This window comes from Populus alba, chromosome 11 (genome assembly GCF_005239225.2).
Source record: "Populus alba chromosome 11, ASM523922v2, whole genome shotgun sequence".
NCBI lineage: Eukaryota > Viridiplantae > Streptophyta > Magnoliopsida > Malpighiales > Salicaceae > Populus > Populus alba.
Genome location: NC_133294.1, coordinates 695,791 through 722,339, shown reverse-complemented (window position 1 = coordinate 722,339; position 26,549 = coordinate 695,791). Strand labels below are relative to the sequence as shown.

At 36.8% G+C, this 26,549-nt stretch overlaps 2 protein-coding genes and 1 long non-coding RNA gene across 5 annotated transcripts in view; all 3 read left to right on the top strand.

The window, feature by feature from the left end:
* LOC118045263 (uncharacterized) overlaps nucleotides 1-26,549 on the top strand; it is a 91,881-nt gene that overhangs the window by 44,348 nt on the left and 20,984 nt on the right. Inside the window, exons 2-4 of the mRNA XM_073412478.1 lie at nucleotides 21,527-22,163; nucleotides 22,266-22,415; nucleotides 22,554-22,727. Coding sequence (XP_073268579.1) covers nucleotides 21,536-22,163; nucleotides 22,266-22,415; nucleotides 22,554-22,727 — 952 coding nt within the window. The 5' untranslated portion in view covers nucleotides 21,527-21,535. The remainder of the gene's footprint in view (nucleotides 1-21,526; nucleotides 22,164-22,265; nucleotides 22,416-22,553; nucleotides 22,728-26,549) is intronic.
* On the top strand, nucleotides 12,544-13,381 carry LOC140956103 (uncharacterized). Its single transcript, XR_012171128.1, has 2 exons — nucleotides 12,544-12,714; nucleotides 12,810-13,381. It is a non-coding gene; the product is annotated as an uncharacterized lncRNA (long non-coding RNA).
* LOC118045269 (ankyrin repeat-containing protein NPR4-like) lies at nucleotides 14,458-18,011 on the top strand. Of its 3 annotated transcripts, none has more exons than XM_073412812.1 (6): nucleotides 14,458-14,482; nucleotides 14,798-15,323; nucleotides 15,427-15,576; nucleotides 15,711-15,833; nucleotides 16,165-16,720; nucleotides 17,055-18,011. In XM_073412812.1, the coding sequence occupies exons 5-6, from the start codon at nucleotides 16,385-16,387 to the stop codon at nucleotides 17,736-17,738; spliced, it is 1,020 nt and encodes a 339-aa protein (XP_073268913.1). In that variant the 5' UTR covers nucleotides 14,458-14,482; nucleotides 14,798-15,323; nucleotides 15,427-15,576; nucleotides 15,711-15,833; nucleotides 16,165-16,384; the 3' UTR covers nucleotides 17,739-18,011. The 3 variants fall into 2 exon arrangements, 2 of the variants coding, with proteins under 2 accessions (XP_073268913.1, XP_034909746.1); XM_035053855.2 differs by lacking the exon at nucleotides 17,055-18,011 and having other exon boundaries at nucleotides 16,165-16,809.

Here is a 26,549-nt window from a genome sequence, read left to right as displayed (position 1 = left end):
GATATCTGATGAGATTTTGTATTTATGACAAGATATCTTGAATATCTCATTCCAAGTGTCAACTTTTCTTTGGCCAAGAAATATATGAAGGCTCATTTATTTTCCATGTCATTTATTTCAATCTTATTTTATCCCTTTCTTTTAAAGAATAAAATAACACATGGTAAAATTTGATTGGTAAAAAATTTGTGTTTCTACAGATGCCCCCTCGAGACAAGTTCACTTACTTTTGAAACAAGTGGGCATGTCTCGAAAAATATGGCTGAGAGGGTTTTATATTTCCGACTAAAATTTGATCTGATCATATTAGATTTTTACAACAAGCAGATAAATCTTATTATGAAAATAAAATATGATAATCAAAATTGAAAATTTATGGATCAATCTTGATTGAGATTTATCAAATCAAATGATAGAATATTAAGGTCCAATACCTCATTTGAAACTGCTGCATATACAGGACCAAACAAAATTTATCTTCATACCCGAATAGCAACCAACACTTTGACCGGGCTGCATGAATTTTTCTTTTCACTGGAAGTGGTCATTGTAACATCTTGTTTTAAAGATCTCGTTATTCTGAATCCAATAACGTAATCTGTTTGTGATTCCAAGTAGCGGTCAATGAATTATCACATATTAAATATTTTGATTCATATTCTCTTTCTTCTCTTGATATGCGTGCACTCATTGTTTGATGAATTATTTACTTCATTCCCGTTCAAATGCTCTTTCCTATATAATTCCTTCTCAACAGTATAGGAAATTTGTTGTTTCCTTTTCTTTTGGCTTAACCATGTGCATCCTTTATTTCCTGAATGAATTGTCCAACGTGAATGAATTATTAAGAGAGCAAAAGAATTTCCAGTACTGGTAGCCGACTTCGCTCAATTGAACTAGGAAAATTTTCTTCAACTAGGAAAAGTTCGTTGGCTTTTGATTATGTTAATTAAGCAAGAGTCTTCTCATCAGAGTAAGCGGCTATAAAAACCATACTTGTCCCTTCTATTTTTTTTTACAGAAAGTTCGGCTTCCAATAAGCCAGGCAATCAATCTTAGGAGGCGTTCGTCATTCTCTTCTTCTTTAGCACCAACAGGTTGCTACTTCTCAAAGGACTCAGCCATATTATTTCCATTCAATAAGTTGTGGTCGTTCTGTGTTGTTAATAATCCTGGTTCCTTCAACGCAGCCTCCACTAGCTGTCCAGGTATGCATGTCTCCCTTTATTTATTTATTTTGTTTTATTACAACTGCAAAAACGAGAAGGAAGGTGCCCACCCTATTCTTGCTGCTATCTCTTTATATCTCCGATTATGCGTGTGGCTGTTCACTGCTAGGTGGTATCGAACCTCCCAAAGCTCATTGAAGGTCTGAAGCGATTGGCCAAGTCTGCTCCCATGGTGGACTATTCCATCAAGGGATCTTCTTTATTAGAAACCAAACCATCACTGCAGCTATTTCAATGTCCTTTTCATCACCAACCAAGTCTTTATCAATGTCAATAGCATCGGATTTGTGACCACCAATGTCGACTGGAGCAGAGCTGTGACCCTTAATTCCAATTGCATCAGATCCATTGCCATCAAACTTCTCCTTGGTCCCGTCCGGCACAAACCTTCAAGGATCAAACGATGCTAATAATCTTTTTTTTATTTGTGTCTTTGCAGATTTTGCTTCAGCAAGACCTGCCCCCTGATGATCATCGTAATATTTTGTATGGGCTCACTTTCATCTTCTCATTGAATTACCACGGAGTTGTTGTAACAGTAGCCGCAGAGTCAACCAATCCTTCAGCTTTAAAAGCAGTGACAATTTGCAGTTATAGCTGCAGCTTCTACTCGTAGTAAAACACCAGCAACTAGTAAAGGAAGTATTTATTCAGACCACATTTCATCATCATCATCATCATCATCTATGGTCACCAAGTTCCCTAATGTATTTTCGGCATTTCCTCAAAATCTGGTTCAAAGCAGCTGATATCACGCCACATTTAGTTGTATTAACCACTCCTATTGAAGTATCGAGATGATTTGTTGCGTGACTTCAAGAATATTGAGAACTTTACAATCAACATCGCGGTTTCTGCAGTTCACCACGAGACTAGTATCTATTCATCATCTTTTGCAGTTTTTTTTTTTTCATGTACTGTTGCAGCATTCTATGGTGTCCTTATTCCTGATGCTACCACCATGCTCTGCAACAACACCAATGCTAACTTCACATACCTTCTCCACTGTATCGTTCCAAGCAATAACAAAGAATGCATCGCTAGCCAAAGAAGCTCCCTTGACCTCATCTCCTGCTTTCTTCATGGATATTCTCAAGCTTTCTAAGCGATTTGGCTGCCTGTTTCCCATGCCTAGCATACACTTATTCTTTGTAATGACGTTGCTCCTAACAGCTGCACTACTGAACTTGCTGCTGGAGAATTTAGGACGCTTGTAACGTGAACATCAATCGCTACGTGCTGTTGCTGGTGTAGGGCTGGAACAGGGCTGAGATGGAGTTGTGCTGTGGAGGACGGCTGTGATCTCGGTGCTGGTGGAAGAATGAAGAGTTGCGTGATGTTAAAGTTGATGTTGGTGCTGTATTTCATGGTGGACCGAGTTAGAGCTGCTGTTGATGAAGATTCCAGTTGCTGGTGTGTCAAAGACTCCAGCTGCATCAGTTGTGGAGCAACAGAGATGGACGATGCTTAGCATATGGTGGATGTAATGAAGAAGCTGGTAGCCATTGCTCCAACCCACTATCATCTATTTATTGCCGAACTAGCAGATGCTGTTCAAATTTTGACAAAATCTGCCATGGTTGAGTTACATGGTGAAGCAGTGAAAGCACTTCTCAGTACAACATCCTCTAATTGCCTTTGCCCAACCAATCCTTCTATAGCAACTGCTCAAATACTAGAACCCGCTTTCTTTTTCCCAACGAATCAATAACAAGCTGCTGTAGAAGTAGCAGCTGCTACGACCAGCCAGCATGAGTCCTTCCCATGTTGCCGACAATGTTGCTTCTTCAAATAGCTAAAGTTCTGCTTCAATGAACACCATGACATTAGCAATAACTGGCGCTACGACAATGAACTTCAACTACCCAAACTTCCCAGGCAATGAAACTCAAATACTAGGCAATTTTGCAGAATGACGCGTACCAGATTCCAATCCCTGCACATGTTGAGGGCAAAATAACTTACAAAGGAATTCATTCTCAGGCTATGCCTTTGTTTAATGGATCAATTTTATTCTCCTTGAATGCCTCATCCTTCACAGCTTTAATGACATCAACGACCATCCACCCAGACACAACAAAGCCAACAGGGTCATCAAAATCTGGCTTATTGACTCTATGTTAAGAATACATACTTTATGTAATAGAATTCTTCTTTCTATTAATAAAGTCTATATTTTGCCTTCGCTTGTGTCTTATCACCTGATTTTCCATGTTATGATTGTGTTTTGAGGTTTACTTATCCCTCTTTTTCCATGTGAACAATCATATTGACCCAAATAGCTTTAAAGGATGATGTGACTGTACTTAGAATAATTTCTAAGTTGCCTACGTACCTTTGTGGATAAAGGATCAAGTCATAACGTCGTTCAAAAGATTATTTTTTTTGTCAAAGATTTTTTTTTTTTGCGTGACTGTACTTTGAATGAATTCCAAGTTGCCTACGTACCTTTATGGATAAAATGATCAAGTCATAACGTAGTTCAATTTCTTTTTTTGTCTTTTTTTTTTTTTTTTGCCTTTCACAGTTTTAGCTCGTGTGGGCCAGGAGCTACATCAGATTTCAAGCATAGTATCTTTTCAAGAATTTTCCATTGATAGGCCCAATCCTCAATCCATTCTCATCAACAATTTTGTAAGATCCATTGGTGTAGACTTCTTGAACCACATAAGGGCCATCCCATTTGGAGAGGAACTTGCTGCCCATGTGTTTTGACATGATTATCGGGCGTCGTACTGCCAAGACAAGATCCCCTTCTTGAAAGGAGCGTGGTCGCACCTTCTTGTTGAAAGCTCTACAAAGTCGTGCTTGATAACATTCTAATCGTTGTTTTGCCTCAAGACGTTTTTCATCTAAAGCTTCAAGCTCTTCAAGGCATAGGCGAACATTGTCTTCATTGGAAAGTCCTTCTTGGATTGCAATTCTTAAAGATGGAATTTGACATTCTAGTGGAAGAACAGCTTCAACCCCATATACCAGGGAGTATGGAGTAGCTTGAGTTGGTGTTCGGAATGTAGTACGATAAGCCCATAGCGCCTCCCCAATTCTCTCATGTCAGTCCTTCTTCGAGCGATTCACCACCTTCTTGAGAATGTTGCATAAAGTCTTGTTAAAGGCTTCCACCAAACCATTAGCCGGAGCATTGTACATAGAAGAGTTATGTTGTTTGAAACTGAACTGTGCACACAACTTGTTCATGGCTGTATTGTAGAATTCCTTTCCATTATCAGTTATGATGTATCTTGGTACCCCATAACGGTAAATGATGTTTGTTCGGATGAAGCTTACAACTGTCTCTTTCTTGACCTCTCTTAATGCTGCAGCTTCTGCCCACTTGGAGAAGTAATCTGTTGCAGCCAATATGTAAAGATGCCCCCCGGAGCTTTTCGGCAATGGTCCTACCACATCAAGTCCCCAAGCATCAAAGGGCCAAGAGACAACTGTCGGGTGTAAAGGCTCAGGTGGCTGGTGGATCAAATTAGCATGCAATTGACAACTTTGACATTTTCTAGCATAGTCTATGCAATCCTTTACCATTGTTGGCCAGTAATATCCCATTCTTTTGATCCGAAAGTGAAGTTTAGGGCCTGATTGGTGTGCTCCACAAATCCCTGAGTGAGTTTCTTCTAGTGCTTTTGTTGCTTCTTCTTCTTCGAGATAGCGCAAAAAGATTCCGTCAAAAGAGCGACAATAAAGAGTGCCTTGGAAGTATATGAAGCGAGAAGCTCTTCGCCTCACCTCTGTCTTATGGCGCAAGTCTTTAGGTAGTTTTCCATGTCTCAAATAATCTATAAGCGGCTGACGTCAGTCTTCTCTTTCAATCTCGTAGACAGAAACTACGCCCACTTGTTCTTTCTCTTCTATGTCATGGCTTAGTGGTGGAACGACCCATCTTTGACATACAGAGACTTTTATCTCCTCACTTCATGATGCTAGTGTTGACGCCAAATTTGCCAAGGCATCGGGTTGCTTATTCTCTTTTCGTGGTACATGTTTTAAAGTGACACAATCAAGTGATGTTATCAGTTTAAGTGCATACTTGTGATATGGGATGAATTCTGGCTTCTTTACTTCATATAGTGAGAGGAGTTGTCTAATGACTAATTGAGAATCACCAAAAACTTTAAGGCGAGACATTTTTATATTCATTGCCATTTCCAACCCAAGAATCAAGGCTTGATATTCAGCCATGTTATTAGAACAACATTTCGTAAGTGAAAAGGAGAAAGGCAAGACCTCTCCTTCCGGTGTGATGAATATAACCCCAGCACCAGCTCCATCTTGTCGTGCTGCACCATCAAAGAACATTTTCCAAGGTTCTGACAGTTCAATAAATAAAACGTCCTCATCAGGTAAGTCTTTAGAGAACTTCCATTCATCAGGAATAGGATGATCAGCCAGAAAATCAGCTAGTGCTTGCCCCTTCATAGCTTTTTGTGAGACATAGACAATTTCAAATTCTTGAAGCAATAAAGCCCATTTTACCAATCTTCCTGATAACACTGGTCTTGAGATGATGTACTTGAGAGGGTCGGCTCGGGAGACTAATCTTAATGAATGCGCTTGGAGGTAATTCCTTAACTTCTTTATTGCAAACATCAATGCTAGACATGTCTTCTCTGTTGGGGAATAATTCAGTTCAGCCCCATTTAATGTCCTACTAAGGTAGTAGAGAGCACTTTCCTTGCCTTCATCATTTTGTTGTGCCAACAACACTTCTAAGGAACATATTTGAGCCGCAATATAGAGGATAAGTGGACGTCTTTGTACCGGTGCTCGAAGGACAGGTGGGTTCAACAAGTATTCTTTTATCTTATTGAAGGCATTAGTACAAGCTTTATCCCAATAGAATGATGTATCCTTCTTCATTAAGTGGGTGAATGGTTGACATCGGCCCGCTAAGTTAGAAATAAATCTTCGTATATAGGCCAACTTTCCTTGGAGACTCTTCAACTCATGGATGTTTCTTGGCTCCGGCATTTTTAGAATGGCCTCGATCTTAGACTGATCAATCTCAATTCCTTGATGTCAAACTATAAACCCTAGGAATTTTCCTGAGGACACACCAAATGCACATTTCAATGGGTTCATTTTTAGTTGGAATCGACGTAACCGTTCAAACACCAAACGAAGATCCTGCAAATGATTTTCCTTTTCTTTTGATTTCACCACGAGGTCATCAACATAGCATTCAACCTGTTGGTGAAGCATATCGTCAAAAATCTTCTGCATCGCCCTTTGATAAGTGGCACCTGCATTCTTTAAGCCAAAAGGCATAACTTTATAACAATATATCCCTTTTGGAGTTCGGAAAGCCGTCTTCTCCTCATCTGCAGGTGCCATTCGAATTTGATTATAACCAGATGAACTGTCCATGAAGGTTAATCTCCCATGACCCGTGGTAGCATCTACCATGATCTCAGTAATTGGAAGTGGAAAGTCATCTTTGGGACAATCATTGTTAAGGTCTCGAAAATCCACACAAACACGCATTTGGCCATTCTTCTTTTTTACTGGCACAATATTTGAAATCCACGTAGGATACTTGACCTCACAAATGAAACCTGCTTGGATAAGTTTATTGACTTCAGCCTCAATCTGTGATATGAGTTCAGGACGAAAGCGACGCTGAGTTTGTTTTACAGGTCTAGCCCCATGTTTCACTGCTAGTTGGTGGACATCAACCCTTGGGTTTAAACCTGGCATTTCATCATAGGATAAAGCAAATATATCTCGATACTCCATCAGAAGTTCCATGTAATTCGCTTCCTCTTCAGGTGATAAGTTTGCATTGATGAAGGTTGGTCGTGGGTTTTCAACAGTTCCTAAGTTAACCTCTTTAAGTTCATCCATTGTAGGCTTATTTTCTGATTCAAGGGAAGGTGGAGCTTCCTCAACATCTTCTTCGACGACAAACTTGTCATTATCATCTTCTTCAATAGTGATGTGATTTGAAGTGAGACACATTATTTCATCTTCTTCTTCTTCTTCATTAGAGGGGTTTGTTATCACTATTGTGCGTGTCTTTCCTTTCAATGTCTCTTCAGCACTCACCACCCATTAACATTGTCTCTTCATGCGTGAAGGTATTTTGCTGCGAAGAACCTTTGAATCACCCATCAAACTTGTCTCTTTTGACATGGATTGTCCAAGTCTTGCAAAGACTAGCGTGCGTTTTTGCGCCCTTCCATTATTTTGGGTTCCAATCCTAGTAAAAACAGGATCACGACTTGTAGTTCCACCAAGACGATCCCAGACTGAAGCTCTAAGAGGTGTCGGCTGACTTTGTTGTTTGTCCTTCACTTCTTCCGCACTTATGTACCGCGAGGCTTCTTTATTAATCTGAAAATACAGCTGTATGGAAGACTCATATCCAAGACCAGCCCTCAAAGTTTTGCCAGAAGTTTTCTTCTCTCTCCATGCCTTTCTAGTCCTTGTAGAAACTTGTTTACCTTCAAGTTGAGTCGTATCACCATCCTTTGATATCTCGTTGATGTCCTCACGACTATAACCAGCCCTAGCTAAAAGCTTGTAAGCGTTGGGATCAAAGCCATTCGACCGTTTATCAGGGAGCCCTTTAAGATTTATCACCACCGACTCAGTTTGATGAACAAACCCTTTTAGTAAAGGTTTTGAAACCTTGTTCAAGGCGAGATTAGTAGCTGGCAAGATCAAGTTTTCAAGCTCCTTATTGATCTTTTCTTCATCCTTTGCAAAAGAAGACTGACCCTCTTTTCTTGCTGATACTGGAATATATCGGAGTGCCGTGGCTTTACGTGGTGGTTTATTGTCAACAAAGTTTTCTACCACCTTTTCTTTTCCTTTATTCTTTGTTGGCTGAGACACCCCTTCATTTGCAGATGACTTATTCCCTTTTGAGCTTTTAGAGTCAATTATTCCCTCTCCTAAATGGTCAGGTGGTGATCGTAGTTCTTCCATCATATTTAACTTGAAATAGAATTTTGCGTATGCAAAGTGAGCTTCAGCTATGGTGAAGGGATCGGTGTCCGCCATTATCTTTCTTACTTGTCCATCTCGACAATACTTAAAACATTGGTGGAGTGTTGATGAGATGATACCATTTCCATGTATCCATGGTCGCCCAAGCAACATATTGTAGGTAGTTTTGGCATCTATGACATGGAAAAGTGCATTGGATTCCATATCTTCCATGTGCATCGCAAGTCTTATCTTTCCTATGGCATTTTGCCCTCCTTGATTAAAACCTTGAATCATCAGATGACTTGGGAAGAGTTCATCTATAGGAATCCCTAGCTCTCTCATAGTCTTAAGAGGTAGTATATTGACTGCCAAGCCATCATCCACCAAGATGCGATTCACTATCTTTTCATTAACATATCCTTTAATGAAAAGAGGCTGGTTATGGAGTTTTGATCCAAGCAATAAGTCTTCATTGTTAAAGGATATCTCTATTGTGCATACACCGTGAGATAAGTTTGAAGAGTCATCATGACTTTTCTTCATGACATAATCAATAAGAGTTTTCTCTTCATCAATATGATAGCAAGCAACAAGTACATTTTCAATTCTTTTCATTTTTGTTGGCATGTACTCATTCAGTGTAACAGGCTTTCTTATACTTTGAGCTAAAAAACCCTCCTTTCTAACTAGTATGGATTTTTGTTGAGTTTTTCGGCGTATCGGCTCACCAATTAGCTTCCTCACCATTGAGATCCTCATTCTTGTTGGCTTTGTCATTTGCATGTGCTTCCTCCTTCCTCTTCTACACGTGACTAGAGTCCATCCTTCATCATCATAATTTTCAGACGATTCAGGCTTCAAGTTGTCAACTTGAGGTGCGAGGGTTATACATGGAGTTTGACTTGAGGATGCAGTGAAGCTCATCGGGAAAATGGCATCAAGTCTTATAGGTTCAAAGGAGCCAAAACTTATTGTAGAGAGTTATTGACATGGTCCTAAATTGACCATGGTTGTGATATTAGAGGCTGCTATTTCATCATCAAAAACAATATCTCCATTCTCGTGTAGCCTCATGATCTTGTCTTTCAACACAAAACACTTCTCTATGAGATGACTGATTAAGCGATGATATTTGCAATAATTTGGATTATCTACTTGGTTTGCTTCTTTAGGGCGTTTCACCTCCGGCAACTCAATGATATTTGCCTCAAGCAGATCATCCAGCATCCTAGATATGTCCGAGTCTGGAAATGGATACACTTTTTCTTGTCGCTCTTTCAATGATGGTTTCTTTCTTTCACCCTTTTGAAAAGTAGTCAGTGTTGCATGGTCATTCCTCTTAGCTCCAGTTGGTACTCTTACAGTAGCCGAGTTAACTACTAAAGATTGCTTTCCCTCAACCTTCAGAGTGCTCTTTCCGAATCTACGACCTTCAGGCTTATTTCTTTTAGGCTCTTGCATAGGTAATAATGAACTTTCAGCTGCAGCAATGCTAAGTTCCATATCGTGTGCACGAGTAGCCAATTCTTCAAAAGACTTTGGTTTGATGCCTTGTAGGATATATCGTAGTCCCTAATGCATCCCTTGAATACGCATGTCTAGCGCAGAAGTTTCAGTAAGTCGATCTCTACAGTTGAGGCTAAGGTTTCTCCACCGATGAATGTAGTCGATGACAGGCTCTTCCTTCCACTGACGTGCATTAGTCAGTTCAATCATGCTAACCACACGACGAGTGTTGTAAAAGCGGTTAAGAAACTCACGCTCCAACTGCTCCCAAGTATCAATCGAGCAAGACTCCAAGTCAGTGTACCAGTCGAAGGCATTACCTTTCAAGGAACGAACAAACTGTTTTACCATGAGATCGCCATTAGTCCCGGCATTGTTGCAAGTCTCCACAAAGTGAGTTATATGTTGCCGAGGATTTCCCTTGCCATCGAACTGTTGAAACTTTGGTGGTTGGTAACTTAGAGGCATCTTTAACAGGTCAATTCTTTGGGTGTACGGCTTCGCATACGAATATGAGGGTTGAATTGAGCTTTCCACCTGGTCTGTGATGGCTTCCTTGATGAGTTCTTTCAGTTGATTTGTGGTGAAGATGCCATCAGTAATACCACATATATTCTTCACAGCTCCGATTGCAGACTCTTCAATGACATCTAGTTGATCTACTTGAAAAGCCTTGATAGTCGAGGTTTGGCCTCTTTCGTTCAAGCTCTCAAGTTTGTTCATCAACTTTGCTATCTCGTGGTCTTTTGCCTTAAGTGAAGTCGAAAGCCCCTCGACGAGTTTTGTCAAGTAAGCCACTTGATCCTCTAAAGATGTTGTCTCGGTCATCATCACTGACATGGTGCTAGAATCCGAAGCCTTACTTGGTGATTGACACGGAGAAGTTTCCATAGGTGAATTGTCAAAGTCGCCTTGAGTGCCAAAGACGATTTCGCGTGCCTCACTTGACTTTTGTAGTGGAGTTGCTTGTGGCTTCATCTTTGAGGCGAGATCTTGTGCCCCTCTTGCATTCGAAGTTGATGTCAACTTGAGAATGGGCTTAGTTTGTGCATACAACTCGACGATAGATTTTGTTTTCAACGGCGGGGTTGAAGAATCTTCAATAGTATTTTGAGGACTTGAATCAGTGGCCTTGTTGCTTTTCGAAGCGACAATGGTGATCATGTTCCTCCTAGTTGCCATTGAGAGTTTGTTGAAAATTCTTTCTTGAAGGGAAGAGATGAAAGGTAGAGATGTCCCTAGTGGAGTCGCCAGAAATTTGTAGACACAATTTTGTGGACCTGAAATTAAACAAGCACACGTGTACAAATATATGATTTTATTAAATATATCAATGGGTACAATCTCTATGTAATATATTATATCAAAAGAATATGGCAATCCTCTGATTCTTCCCTTGGATTTGATGTATGGTGACTTGATTTATTTGAGTAATTAAGCCAAGATTTGTGCTTTACAAGAACGTGAATTTGGGCGTGTATTGCGAAGCGAGATGTTGTGATTTGATGGTTTGAAGAGTACCTTGATTTGTCTTCAAAGTGTTGTTGAAGAACTCTTATGGGGCGTTTTGGCTTGATCCAACAGAGCTTCGTTCTTGTTAAACTTCAAGCGTAGATGAAGGAGGCTTGAGAACTCTTTGAGAGAGAGCTTCCTTGCTTGAAGAGAGAGAGAGAGAGAGTCTTGAAGAAAATTTGTATCTCCTGGGATCCAATCCGTTTAGGTTGAGGCCTCTATTTATAGAGATCTATAGGGGCTCTCAAGTTCTTTTCCAACGCCACATGGCATAATTTTATTGGTTGGTCTTTATTGACGGAATCTTGCATTTATGACAAGATATCTGATGAGATTTTGTATTTATGACAAGATATCTTGAATATCTCATTCCAAGTGTCAACTTTTCTTTGGCCAAGAAATATATGAAGGCTCATTTATTTTCCATGTCATTTATTTCAATCTTATTTTATCCCTTTCTTTTAAAGAATAAAATAACACATGGTAAAATTTGATTGGTAGAAAATTTGTGTTTCTACAGGCATACTAAAGCTAATTCTTATATGAAGATGAAGCAATCATCCCTGTCGCACCCGACATCGCGGCGGCCCTAAAAATTTTTTCTTTGGAAAGAACGGATTTCTGGCATCATGTTCTTTCATGTGGATAAGGAGTCACCACCTAGTATTATGGTCACTAGGAACCCTAACTAGTCAACATAGATTCTATGGTTCGAGACTGGTTACGTAAAAGGAAAGATATTATCACCCCTTAAACGTCCTGCCTGAGGCAGGCTGCATTGCCGATTTTGTCTTAAATTGCTAAATGTTTATTAATTTATGTTATGAAAATTTGTTTATAATATTCCTGACTCTAGCGCCAGTGAATATTTAACTGCGAATATTTCCAACTCTGGCGTTGGTAAATATTATGCAGTTATAAAAAAAACAAAACAAATTTATTTTTTTTATTCCTGACTCTGTCGTTAGTGAATAAACAAATAAAATAAATTTATTTTTTATGCATGCACGTTTTTTTATTAAATAAAAATAAAATACAATGAATAATATAAATTAAACCGGTATTTTTATTCCCGACTCTGGCGTTAGTGAATAAACCAATAAATTTATATTAATTTTTTTTCCATGCATACATATTTTTTTATTTTTATTTTTTCTGTCCTTTATTTTATTATTTTATTTGTTTGAACTGGGCTGGGCCCAGCATAATTTTTTTTTGTGGGGGCTGGGCTGGGCTATACCCAGCCCAGCATATGTACATTGGTGGCTGGGCTCAGCTCAGCCCCACAGGGGCTGGGCCAGGCCCAGCCGGATCGGTCCGGGTCACTGGCCCAAGCCAGTGACCCGGCAAAAAAAACTGAAAGGCACGCGTGACTTGTTCACGCGTGCACGAACGCTGGTGAAGGTAATTAAATTACCTTCACAGTGTTCTTATAACACTTAAATTATTTCCTTGAAACGAAGATGCAAAAGAAAAGGGACGAAATCATACCTGCTTCTGGCAACCGGAGATACTTGCAACGTTGGTGATGATTCTCTCCTATTGTTCCCTCTGGTTTAACGCTGAAAAGATGAGGCCGGCTTGCTGTGTTTTGTTTTGAGTGTTTTAGCTTTTGTGCAGGGGCGTCTGCGGAGTGACTAGCAATTGCGGGATCAATTATCTGGGTATATTGATGTTTCTTTTCTTGCAGGGAAGAAGACCATCGGCCGATCTAGTGACTCTCCTCTCACCTTTTCCCTTGCTCTGTATCGTTTTTTTTTTTGGGTTTTTTATCTCTGTTTCTGTACTGTGATTTGCTCTGTTTCTGGGTTCTGTGTGTTTTTTTTTGTTCTGTTTTGGATTGCTCTGTTTGCTTTTTGGGGATTCTGGGTTTCTCCTTCGTATTTTTTTCTGGGTTTTTGCTCTCCTCTTTCTCCTCTTCGGTGCTGGCTTGTTCGTGCCTTTTTATAGCCTCTTTCATGCAGAAACCAATTCCCCTTTTAATGGGATCGTGGGCAAGAGATCATGGACTTGAATTGCCGGATTTGTTTCCTGTTGAATCGGTCTGGTCCGTGCGAAACGGAAGGGATGGTGAACAGTGGGATCAAAACGGCGTCATCTTGTATGGAAAAAAATGGCAGATTATGAATTGGTCCCTTTCTGTTTGAAATGTATCAATTGGGTCCCTTAATCAATAAATTTTTAATTTTACCCTTGGATTATTTTCAATTAAGTCCCTCAATTTATTTAATTAATCAAATCAAAGTTTAATTAAGTCCACAAACTTATTAATTCTTCTTGATTTCATTAATTAAAATAATTCAAATTTTAAGTAAATTTCCAAACTTATTAATTTTTCAATTAAAACCTTCATTGGATTAATTAAATTAATTTCAAAGTTAAACCCAAAAAATTTCCAATTCTATTGCCCTTAACCCAAATTTTAATTTATTCTTCATTTATTTCATTTTACTTGTTTTCCATCACCTTTTTTACAAAAATAAAATAAAATAATTAAATAAAAAGGTCAAAAATTAGGTTATGACAATCCCTGATTTTTTGTTGTTTATTTCAAAAGGCCGCATCTTGGATTCAATTCTTTAAACCTAGTTTTATACTTACTTGCATGGATCTATTAACAAATGGAGAGTGTGTAGCATATTGGATACATTAAATAGCCTAATTCTCAGCTGCTTTACTTCCATAATAGGCTAACATCTTTTTCTGTTTCTGTCTTATCCTCCAATGTAACCTTTCTTGTTGCTGCAGTTGAGAACAATTAAAGTAGGATTATTCCAAAAGGAAAAAGGGGAAACCAGTAATAATTTACTTTCTTCCTTTTTGCTTGCCTATTTTAGAAGCAAGAATGTGAATCATATAAAATCATATATGGTTTTTAGAAAGTTGATATAAAATCATATAATTTTTAGAGTCTCATATGTTAGCAAACAAATAAATATAAAAATATAAAGAAATATAAAGAAATATTGAATGGAGCACACATTACAAGACTTGAGTTTTTCAGCTATTTAATTTAATATAAAACTTTACAAGGCTTAAGTTTTTTAATGACTAAGCAAATAAAGTAAAGAGGGATGCATTAGAAATTAATATATTAGATTCCATCATTGTTATATTTTTATAAAGGAAGTAAATAGAACTTTAGCTTCATTAATTATATTCTCATAATAGTTTCACTTTATAAACTAAACAAGCAACACACAGATCCTCATTTACCTTTTTTCTGTAATATAAAGGGTTCCCAAGCTACAAGCTAGGTAGAGGAGCATTTCGATCATTTCCATCACTAAAAGGTATGATATACAAACAATTCTCTTTGAGTGCTTACTTCCTAATTTTGTTTTCCATTATATTAATTAATGATCGGTATTATGAGTTAATATAAATTTATTTTTAGGATTTTACATAACAATTTTATTTTATTTTTTGATGAAGTCGAGAATTTCATTAATATCTCTTGTAGCCAGTAAAATAGTGACTATACAAAGAGAAAGAAAGTATCATGTAATTTACAAAACAGAGCAGTACTAAACATGATTTCAACTAACAATTTAATTAGCTTTGAGTTGAGATTGTTAATTAACAATAGTTACTTGCATTTTATGTAGAGAGAAAATATGGATTCTGATGAGATGATACAGGAGACACCTTATATAGCGGCCATGAATGGAGAATGGCAACACATGATTGACTACTATCAGGAAAATTTCGAGTACTTGTTCTCTCCAGTTACTCTCTCTTTAGATACTGGATTTCATCTAGCTGTGCACAGCAACGAAGAGCAACCACTTAAAGATTTACTTGGAATCATGGCGGGAAGAGAATTCATTTTAACCGAGACACGAAACAAATATGGAAATACGGTTCTTCACGAGGCAACCATCTATGGGAATTATGAGGCTGTAAGACTCTTGGTAGAATGTTGTCCAGACCTAATTTCTATTACTAATAAGTACGGTGAAACCCCACTGTTTACAGCTGCTGGATATGGTGAGGCAGAAATAGTGGAATTTTTAATCCGGTCCAAACCAGAACAATGCATGGTTTATGAAAACAACCTGTTATCAATTCACCGCCAGCGATGGAAAGATGGCCTGTCCATCCTTGGCGCTGCTATCATAGGGCAACACTTTGGTAACAATTTCTCTCTTTATAGAATTCTCAAATTTAAAAAGTGTGTGTGTGTGTGTATCATAGATAATGTATAATTTTTGAATGTCTAATTTCATGAATGCAGAAACAGCTTTACTTTTGCTAGAACTGGATGAATCTCTCCACAGCTTGAAGGACAAAAATGGCATAACTGCTCTTCAACTTCTAGCCCACATGCCATCTGCTTTCGAGAGTGGATTTCCCATGGGCATATTTGAAAGACTCATCTACTGTTGTATGCCTCCTCCAAACACGCTATTAGACCTTACAATAGTTCCTACATATATATACATGCATGCATATATATGTATGTGCGCGCGTGTTTAGACATCTATATGTATATGATTTGAACTCTAAATTATGTTGCAGGTCTTCCTGTTCGCCGCAAGGTAAAATTACAAGTAGAATCTAGAGGCCAGGCACGGAAGGGTGTGGGAGATGTTGAGAGCGGTTTGGAAAGGAAACCAAGAAGCTACTTAAAGGTCCTTAAAGGTAGTGGACACAATTGAGACCTGTTCTTTGGGTTTTAAGGCAAGGCAGTATTGTTGAGCAACCTTTGTATATCGATATTAGATATATTTCTAGAGAGTACAACGAAAAACACACACATACATACATATAAAATTATGTGGCTCAGTTTATATTGGCATGACTTTGATCCAGCTCTTTTAGCTACGAGTTCTTTTATTATTATTATTATTATTGTTATCATTATTTTACTTTGGTTCATCCTTCTACTATCATTGTTCACGTTTCTTTCTATTTTATAAAAATCACTAGCTCTCATCCATGTTTAATTTCTCGCTTTCGCATGAACATGAAGAACGATGTTGGTCAGCAAGGCTAGAAGGATTCTGGAACCATAAAAGAAAGCATGTATTTGCTTTGAGACTCGCCAAAAATCTAATAGAGAAAGATGAGTCATGGAATAGAGTCAGAATACCAGTTATGCGCATAATGGAAGAAGAAGAGCAGGGAATGAGTGGGAAAGAAAATGGAAAGGGAGAAAACGAGCTCCATGCTGATTGCAAACTTCTGTAACGATGTCATCATTAATTAGGAAGGAGGATATCCCATTGTTGATTGCAACTAGATATGGAATAGAAGAAATTGTTGGGGAGATAATAAAACAACATCCTCATGCTATTGAGCAGCTCAATGATGAGGGGCAGAGCATTTTGGATGTGGCCGTCATGCATCGCCAGAAAGAGATCTTTAGTCTTGTGAAGCAACAGAAAATACCATTGGCTAGACTGCATCGAATTATTGATAAGAAGGGCAACACATTGCTGCACAATGTTGCAGTTATGACGGAACACAGTGGAGCAACCAAGCCTGGACCCGCACTTCAACTTCAGGAGGAGTTACAATGGTTTGAGGTGAGCCCTTTTCATCCCTTTGTCTTTACCTCCTGATAAAAATTATTCATGGACATGGTACAGGATTATCCTTCTTGTGTATATGAACACTATGCAATCCTATTCAGACATTTGTTTCAACCAAATTATCCAAACCAATTAACGTAGAAATGTCGAACCTAATCAAGACATCAGCCTGAACGAGTTCTTCTGACCACCTGAACCACCTATTTTGGGAAAACTTAAATATTGTTCACAATTAAAAATTATCTGCAGTCTAGTAATTACATTTCTGTAATATTTAGTTTTATTCAGGAACTCCATATACATAATGTTTATCTCCAAATTATGGCAGCATGTCCGCAAGGTAATTCCTTCTCATTATGTCACGCTTCCGAACGATGACGGCAAGACTGCAAGAGAGCTCTTCAAAGATAAACACAAAGAACAACTGCAGAACGCACGAACATGGATCAAGGAAACAACTCAATCTTGTTCCACAGTAGCTGCACTTGTTGCTACTGTTGTCTTCGCTGCTGCCTATACCGTGCCTGGAGGTTCTGATGATAAAGGCAAGCCCAACTTCTTCAACTCTCCCTATTTTCTGGCTTTCACTGTCTCGGATGTTCTCTCCTTAGCAAGCTCCTTGACTTCGCTTGTGGTTTTTCTCTCTTTGTTGACCTCTCCCTTTGAGCTACAAGATTTCTACATTTCTCTTCCTCGAAAACTTATTTTGGGCTTCACCTTCCTCTTCTTGGCGGTGATAACGACCATGATATCCTTTGGGGCAACAATTTTGATACTCATTCAAACAGAGAGTAAGTTGACAACATTACTCCTTTCCTTGGCTGCCTTCTTTCCTGTCTCAATATTTGCAATAATGCAATTCCGTCTGTACGTCTCCTTTATGGGCTCTACATTCAACATTCTCAAGAAAAACGGGAAAGCTCTGCCATCGTTTCCTGTCCCTTGCCTACCATGGGGGGAAAAAGCTCGGTCCCAAGAAAAAGGAAAAAAGCTCGATTTGATTAATATGTGAGAATAAAGTGGCCTAGAGATTTTTTATTTTTATTGTTGGTTTGAACCTCTACCATTGTCAAAGAACCTATTCAACCCAAAAGCTTAAGCTGTTAGGTGAGGTCCCAAGATATGATTTATATTATTCTCTAACACACCTCCTCAAGTGAAAGCCCTTTGGGCTTGAAACTTGCACAGTCCCAGATTACCTTGTGCTTGATTTTTATCAAACAAATGGGGATGGTGAGATTCGAACTCGTGACCACTTGGTCAGCAAGGCTCTGATACCATGTCAAAGAACCTATTCAACCCAAAAGCTTAAGCTGTTAGGTGAGGTCCCAAGATATGATTTATATTATTCTCTAACAACCATTGATCATTATATTTTGAGTGTTACAGAATATTTGATTGTTCAATTTCGTGATACTTATGAGGTTGTGCTCTCTTCAATGATGGCCAGAAGTTAGTACGTATTATATAGTTAGATTAAATGGGTAGCTTGGTATATACATATATAGACAAGTCCAAACCTAAAAAGAGATAAGTTTGCCAAACAATTGATTTGATGAAAATATCCACAACTTTTGATTTAATCATTTAATATGTTTTAAATTTTCTTAGAAGATTCTGTATGCTGGTTTTTATAATGTCAGCTGGATATAACCACCAAAGCTAAAATTACCCTCCAAATTAGGCTCAAAGTTGTTATTTTATCAATTTTATTATTTTCCTAATTAATTTTAAAATTTTTAGCATGATATCTGGTGTTTATGTTATTTTTTATTTGAATTAGAATTCTGATTATTTTTATTTTTAAAAGTCAATTTAAAACCTATTTAAAAGGTTTTGATCTCTATTTTGAAAGCAACCTATTAGAAAAAAACAATTCAATAATAACACTAATCGGTGTGCTGACACATCTTTTGCACGGTTGCACCTATTCTCTATGTCTCCATAATTGCAATATGACACATGCCTCAAAGGCTTGCACACAAGGCACAACCAATGGTTTATCCTCTGTAAAAAGCACTAGATAGAATTGATGATCACCAATTCCTCCACTAATAATACATGTTCTTTTCCACGAAGAAAGTTCAAAGACTGGGTTTTAAAAATACACTTTGACTGAAAATATTATTCCCTGCCTGCCCTGTTCAACTACGTAGTTTCTTCTCTGAAACTTTAATGCTTTTGATGCCATGTTTCAAGGCGGGGGATTATCTTTTAAATAACTTATTTATTTTTATGTTTTAAAGTAATTTTAAAAAAATTTAAATTATATGGGTAGTAGCATAGTATATGTAGATAAGTCTAAATATAAAAAGAGATAAGTTCGTCAAATAATTTATTTGATGAAAATATTTATAATTTTTATTTAATCATTTATTAGAAGATTCTGTATGCTGGTTTTTATAGTATCAGCTGGACATAACTACCAAAGCTCAAATTACCCTTCAAATTAGGCTCAAAATTGCTATTTTATTTAATTTTATCATTTTCCAAATTAATTTTTGAAATTTTTAGCATGATATCTAGTGTTTATGTTATATTTTATTTGAATTAGAATTCTGATTATTTGTACTTTTAAAAGTCAATTTAAAACGTATTTAAAAGGTTATGATATTTATTTTGAAAGCAACCAATTAGAAAAATATAATCCAATAATAACACTAATTGGTACGCTGGCATATCTTTTGCACCTATTCCCTATGTCTCCATAATTGCATGACACGTGCCTCAAAGGCTTGCACACAACGCACAACCATGGCAAACCATTGGTTTATCCTCTGTAAAAAGCACTAGATAGAATTGATGATCACCAATTCCGCCACTAATAATACATGTTCTTTTCCACGAAGAAAGTTCAAAGACTGGGTTTTAAAAATACACTTTGACTGAAAATATTATTCCCTGCCTTGTTAAAGTACGTATTTTCTTCGTGAAACTTTATTGCTTTTGTTCTTCGGCTTGTTGGAAATATATTTATCATGAACGTGAAACACAACTTTGTATTCTATGCTTCTTTAAAGTTGTAACTATGTACGAAAAAGCAAATGAGAACATCTCATATTATAGTATAATAATTGTAACTATGTACGAGAAAGCAAATGAGAGCAATTAAAGTAGGATTATTCCAAAAGCAAAAGGGAAACAAGTAATAATTTACTTTCTTCTTTTTTGCTTGCCTATTTTAGAAGCAAGAATGTGAATCTGATCGATTTCAAGCTGTAATATTATGGTTTAACCAATTAAATACAATTTTTCATATATAATGAACTAAGAAAAAAAAATATGATAATTATTTAATAAATTAAAATTTTAAATTAAAATAATTATTTAATATGATATTAAAATTATATTGACCCAACTGTGAAGAGTTTCAAAGTTTATATTCTGTATTTTTTTTAATTAAAATTAGAAAACAAAATATAAGATAACTATTTTCAATTGAGAGAATATAAAAAATATTGAATGGACTATACATTATAAAATTGAAGTTTTTTTTAATGACCCCATTTCAATAATTTAATTTAATATGTTATGAGAACTTAATGATTAAATAATTAGAAATTCAAATCTCATAAATTTAACTTGAAACTGATGGATATGGAACTAAGGGTAGAATTGTTTTTCATACAATTTTATATTCTATGCTTCTTTAAAGCAACTGAGAACATCTCTATGTACGAGAAAACAAATGAGAATATTTTTTTTTTATAGTAATTGAGAGATCATATTAATAAGATTTAGGCAATGCCATTAAAAAAAAACAAATTAACTAAAAGAAGCAAATAAGAACAATTAAAATAGGATTATTTCAAAAGGAAAAAAAAAGGTTAAACAAGTAACAAATTAATCTCTTCTTTTTTGCTTGCCTATTTTAGAAGCAAGAATGTTGATCTCGGTTTCAAGCTGCAATTAATATTATGGTTTAACAAATGCAATACATTTTTCACTCATACTGAAACTAAGCGAAAAAAAAAATATGACCAAAATCTAATCTTAATATATTTATTTTTATAACGATCATTTAAACAAGTTCTTAAGCTATACTTCTGGAAACGGATTAATTAAATTATTAATATGAAAGAAAATATCCCTACAAAGGAGGAGCTCATCAGCAAGAATTCACCAAAAAAGAAAAGTGTATTTTAAGAGATCGATACAAAGTATTATTTAACTATTTAAAATAAATAATAAGCTTAGATGGGTGCTAATATAAAATTATTTATAAAATTTAAATTTAAAATTATTTTAAGCGAAAGGAGAATCAACATATCTTTATTATATTCTCATAATAGTTTCACTTTATAAACCAAACAAGCAACACAAAGATCCTAATTTACTTTTTTTTTTTTTTCTGAAAAAGGAATTAAGGGGATTGTATACATAGGGTTCTCAAACGACTTAATTCAGAAAAAAAAAAAACTACAAGCTAGCTTGTTTCTTTGTAGTCATCTCTCCGGAAAACAAGTTTTCTTGTTGACATTGATTTTACCAAGAAGTAGATGGAGGAGCATTTCGATCATTTCCATTTACTTAAAGGTATGACATACTCACAGTTCTCCTTAAGTGCTCACTTCCTAATTTTGTTTTCCATTATATTAATGAGTTATATAATATAAATTTATTTTAGGGTTTCACCTTATTTAGCTTTGAGTTGAGATTGTTTTCCATTATATTAATGAGTTATATAATATAAATTTATTTTTAGGGTTTCACCTTATTTAGCTTTGAGTTGAGATTGTTTTCCATTATATTAATGAGTTATATAATATTAACAATAGTCACTTACGTAATCTTTTGTAGAGAGAAAACATGGGTCCTCTTCCTATAAGGGCGACACCTTATAGAGCAGCCATGAATGGAGATTGGAAAGGCATGGTTGACCATTATCAGGAACGTGTCCTAGATGTGCCCTTGCCAGTTACGCTCTCTGCGGATACTGCACTTCATTTAGCTGTGTACAGCAAACAAGGGCAACCACTTAAAGATTTACTTGAAATCGTGAAGGATATAAAAGAACTTCTACCTGAGACAGAATTCCTTCTACCTGATGAGACAAAATCCCGTGTACCTGAGATAGAGCCTGAGACAGAGTCCCCTGTACCTGAGACAGAGTCCCTTGAACCTGAGATTCAATTTCTCAAGAGAAAAAACAAATTTGGAAATACGGCTCTTCACGAGGCAACCATCTACGGGAATTATGAGGCTGCAAGGCTCTTGGTAGAACGTTGTCCAGACCTCCTTAAGGAAAAAAATAACTACGGTGAAACCCCATTGTTTACAGCTGCTGGATTTGCTGAGACAGATATAGTGGAGTTCTTAATCAGGTCCGAACCAGAAAAATGCGTGGATTGTAATGGCCGCATATTATCAATTCACCGCAAGAGAAAGGAAGATAACCTCTCCATCCTTAGCGCTGCTATCAGAGGGCAACACTTTGGTAACAATTATTCCTCTCTTTATATAATTCTCAATTTTAAAAAGTATACTCATATATATAAGATATCGTATAATTCTTCTATGCCTAATTTCATGAATGCAGAAACAGCTTTACTATTGCTACAACTGGATGGCTCGCTCCACAAGTTGAAGGACAAAGACGGCGTAACTGCTCTTCAACTTCTAGCCCAAATGCCAACCGCTTTTGAGAGTGGATTTCCCATGGGCATATGTGAAAGACTCATCTGCTGCTGTATGCCTATACTAACCACATTATTAGACCTTACAATATTGCCTACATATTTCTTGTTTATATACCATGGACACACACACTTATATGTATATATGTGTATGCACACACATATAAATTGAACCCTATATTATGTTGCAGGCCTTCCTGTCAAACGTCACCACAAGGTAAAATCACAGGTAGAAGCTTGGTTCAAGGAAAGAAAGAGGTTGAGAGATCTTGAGAGCGGTCAAGGGAAGAACTCTGAAGATCTGGGGAGCGGCTCGTTGAGGAATCAAAGAGGCGGCATACTCAAATATTTAAAGGTCCCTAAAGGTATTGGACACGATTGAGGCCTGTTCTTTTGGTTTCAAGGCCAGGTGGTATCTGGATTTTAAAATTTCATGGCTCGAACAAATATTTGAATCCGGTAGCCAATGTTAGTTTGAATATAATTGAGTCTCTCTCTCTCTCCCTCTCTCTTTTTCAAAGGAAGATTTAATGGACCTGGGCTACACAAACAGAGTAGTTACTCCAATTTTCTAAATCCTACAAACTTTGACTTGCTGTGTTCCTTCCTCCAAATTTTTGACTTGTGTTGTATTTCCAGTTTGCGGCGTCAAAAATGATAAGTAATAATGTATCACGTTGCATATTTTAATATGATGACGTGAGTAGAGATACAACCACCTTTTTTTGTTATTCTCTTATAAGTATTACTTAGTAACTTAATTTTTTTATTGAAACGATTTTTTAAATGATATTATAACTTTAATAATAAAAAATCATGAATTTGAATTCTAGCTTCCAATATTAGAGATTGAGAGCATTGCAGCGGGTGGTTATTTCTCAACTTTATGCATCACTCACGTTATTTACTTTGGACTGGTGGTTCTAACATCTTATTGTTATTTAAAAAGGTGTATTAGTGAGATAATAAATAACTATTCTTGCATTTAAATTTTTTCATTGTAATGTTTTTTTTACTGGAATAATCCTTATGCTTTAACTTGGAAAAAACTGGATTCGATTGTTACGAGCCTGTTTGAAATTTTAAGTAGCAGTTATGGTTTAAACTGTTTTTCGTTTATAAATGTATCAAAATAATATATATTTTTTATTTTTTAAAAATTATTTTTAATATCAGCACATCAAAACAATTTGAATATATATAATTTTAACAAAAACAAAAAATCAAAATTTAAGAAAACACCACAGGCATTTCCAAACAGAAACCTACATCTTCATTAACTTAACAAGAGGTTTTAGTTCACATCCTATTATTAGATGCTTATGCAAATAATTCATGGGAGTCATCAGATATAGAGCTACGATTTCTTCTTTTAATTATGTTGTGTTGTTTTGTTTTCGATAATTTTTTTAAAAACGAGAGAGACTATTGTTAATAACGGAAAGTTAGCCATACGGTTTTTTTACTACCTAATATAAAGTATAAGGCATGAAAGTAAAGAGAATTGCTGATATAAAGGTTAAAAACCAGACAATCATTATCTTTTTTCACCTCTAGCATGCCTCTATTTTTTCACCTTATACAATCATGATATTTTTTTGTTCATCCTTCTACTATCATTGTTAACATTTCTTTCTGTTTCCTAAAAATGGCTAACTCTCATCCATGTTTAATTTCATTCCCCTTCGCATGAACATGAAGTACGATGGCTAGAAGGATTCTGGAACCAGAAAAGAAAGCATGTATTTGCTTTGAGGCTCGCCGAAATCCTAATAAAGAAAGATGAGTCATTGAATAAAGTGCAGCATAACAAAGGAAGGACTGGGTGGGAAAGAATATAGAAAGGGAGAAAACTGCAAAGGAAAAAGATAAAGAAGAAATCCGACTTGAGGGAGAAACTTCTGAAACGAACTCATCATTGAAGGAGAAGATCCCATTGGTTATTGCAACCAAAAATGGAAAAGAAGAAATTGTGTTGGAGATAATGACAAAATATCCCGATGCTACGAACTCACCATCATTAACTAGGAAGGAGCATATCCCATTGTTTATTGCAACTATGAATGGAATAGAAGAGATTGTGTGGGGATAATAAATCAATATCCCCACGCTGTTGAGCATCTCAATGAGGAGGGGCAGAGCATTTTGGATGTGGCCGTCAAGCATCGCCAGGAAAACATCTTCAGTCTTGTGAAGCATCAGAAAATACCATTGGCTAGACTGCATCGAGTTGTTGATAAGAAGGGCAACACATTGTTGCACCATGTTGCAGATATGGAGCATTACAGAGGAGGAACCAAGCCTGGGCCTGCACTTAAACTTCAGGAGGAGTTTGCAATGGTTTGAGGTGAGACCTTTTCTTCCCTTTTTTCTTTACCTCCTGATAAAAATTATTCATGGACTTGTACAGGATTATCCATCTTGTGTATTAGAGCACCAAACCTATTAAAACATTTGTTTCAATCAAATTATCCAATCCAGTTAAGGTCATAGAAAAACCGTTAAAATGTAAGAAATCGATTTTAATGCTAATGAAGCGTAGACATGTCACCTAATTAAGACATCAGGCTGATCTAGTTCTCCTTGTCACCCGAACCAACAACTTAAATATTATTAAAAATTATATACGGAATTAAATTATACGTTGTTTTATTTACAAACTCCATTTATATAAACAATCATATTTATCTCCCGTTTATTGCAGCAAGTGGAAAAGGTAATTCCTTCTCATTATGTCACGCTTCGGAACAAAAAAAGGCAAGACTGCAGAGGAGCTCTTCAAAGAGAGTCCACCAGGACCAACTGAAAAAATGCACAAACATGGATAAAGGAAACGACCCAGTCTTGTTCCACAGTAGCTGCACTTGTTGCTACTGTTGTCTTTGCTGCTGCCTATACTGTGCCCGGAGGTTCTGATAAGAATGGCACGCCCAACTTCATCAACTCTCCCTATTTTCTGGTTTCACCTGTCTCGGATGTTCTTTCCTTAGCAAGCTCCTTGACTTCGCTTGTGGTATTTCTGTCTTTGTTGACCTCTCCATTTGAGCTACAAGATTCCACATCTCTCTTCCTCGGAAACTTCTTGTTGGCTTCACCTTCCTCTTCTTTGCTGTGATAACGACCCATGCTATCTTTTGGGCCACAGACAATCTTGATACTCATTCAGTCAGAGAAAAAGTTGACAACATTACTCCTTTCCATTGCTGCATTCCTTCCAGTCTTAGTATTTGCAATAATGCATTCCGTCTGTACGTCTCATTATGGGCTCTACATACAACATTCTCAGGATAAGCGGGAAAGCTCTGCCACGGTTCTTTGTCCCTTGCCTACCCCGGCAGAAAAAGCTCCGTCGTGTTGATTAATATGGGAGATTTAACTGGCATAGAGGTTATTCCATTTCCTTTGATGATTTGAACCTCTATACCATAGATCATTATATATTGTGTTTTATTGCATGTATGGTTGTGAATTCAGTTCGTGATATTGAAGTGGTTGTGCTGTTTCAATGGCGGCCTTGAAGCCAGTAAACGTATTATATATAGTTTGTCACAGGGTGGTATTTGAATGGTATGATTACAGGCCTTCAAGCTTGCTCCAATCAGTTACATGGTAATAAAATTGGATGTAAATTATAAATGTTTAATATGTGGTCAGTTCTGAAGTGCAGGAATAGTGGAGGCCTATTTTGTAAATTATAAATCAGTAGAGGCCTATTTTGTAAATTATAAATATTTAGTGTGTGTTTGAATTAAAAAAAGAATTTTTTATTGTTTTGTAAACATAGCTCCCAATCACCCCCAAAAAAAAAAAAAAAAAACTAGACTCAATAAGCAAAAAACTAGCCGCCAGCTGCCTTTTTTCTTCTTTCCTTCAATCAGCACCAAAACCGTAAAAACCCAAACCACCAACCCTCTCCATCATCTTCTTTGTTTTTTGTTTTTTTTATTCCCAGAAAACCCTATTTCTCAAAAAACGCACTTTGTGGGTCCAGGTAAGCGAGTAAAACCTTGATTGTCTATCAGGCTTTTACAAGAGGTGTACGCCCTGACTCGAACGTCGAGATCTGCTGTACAAATCTCAAGCCCTTTACCATCACGTTACGTTTTTTTGAGACCTCTCCATCATCTTCCCTAACGCGCAAGCACCGAGAGACCCACTCTCACTGATACAAAGCTTCATCCCTCTCT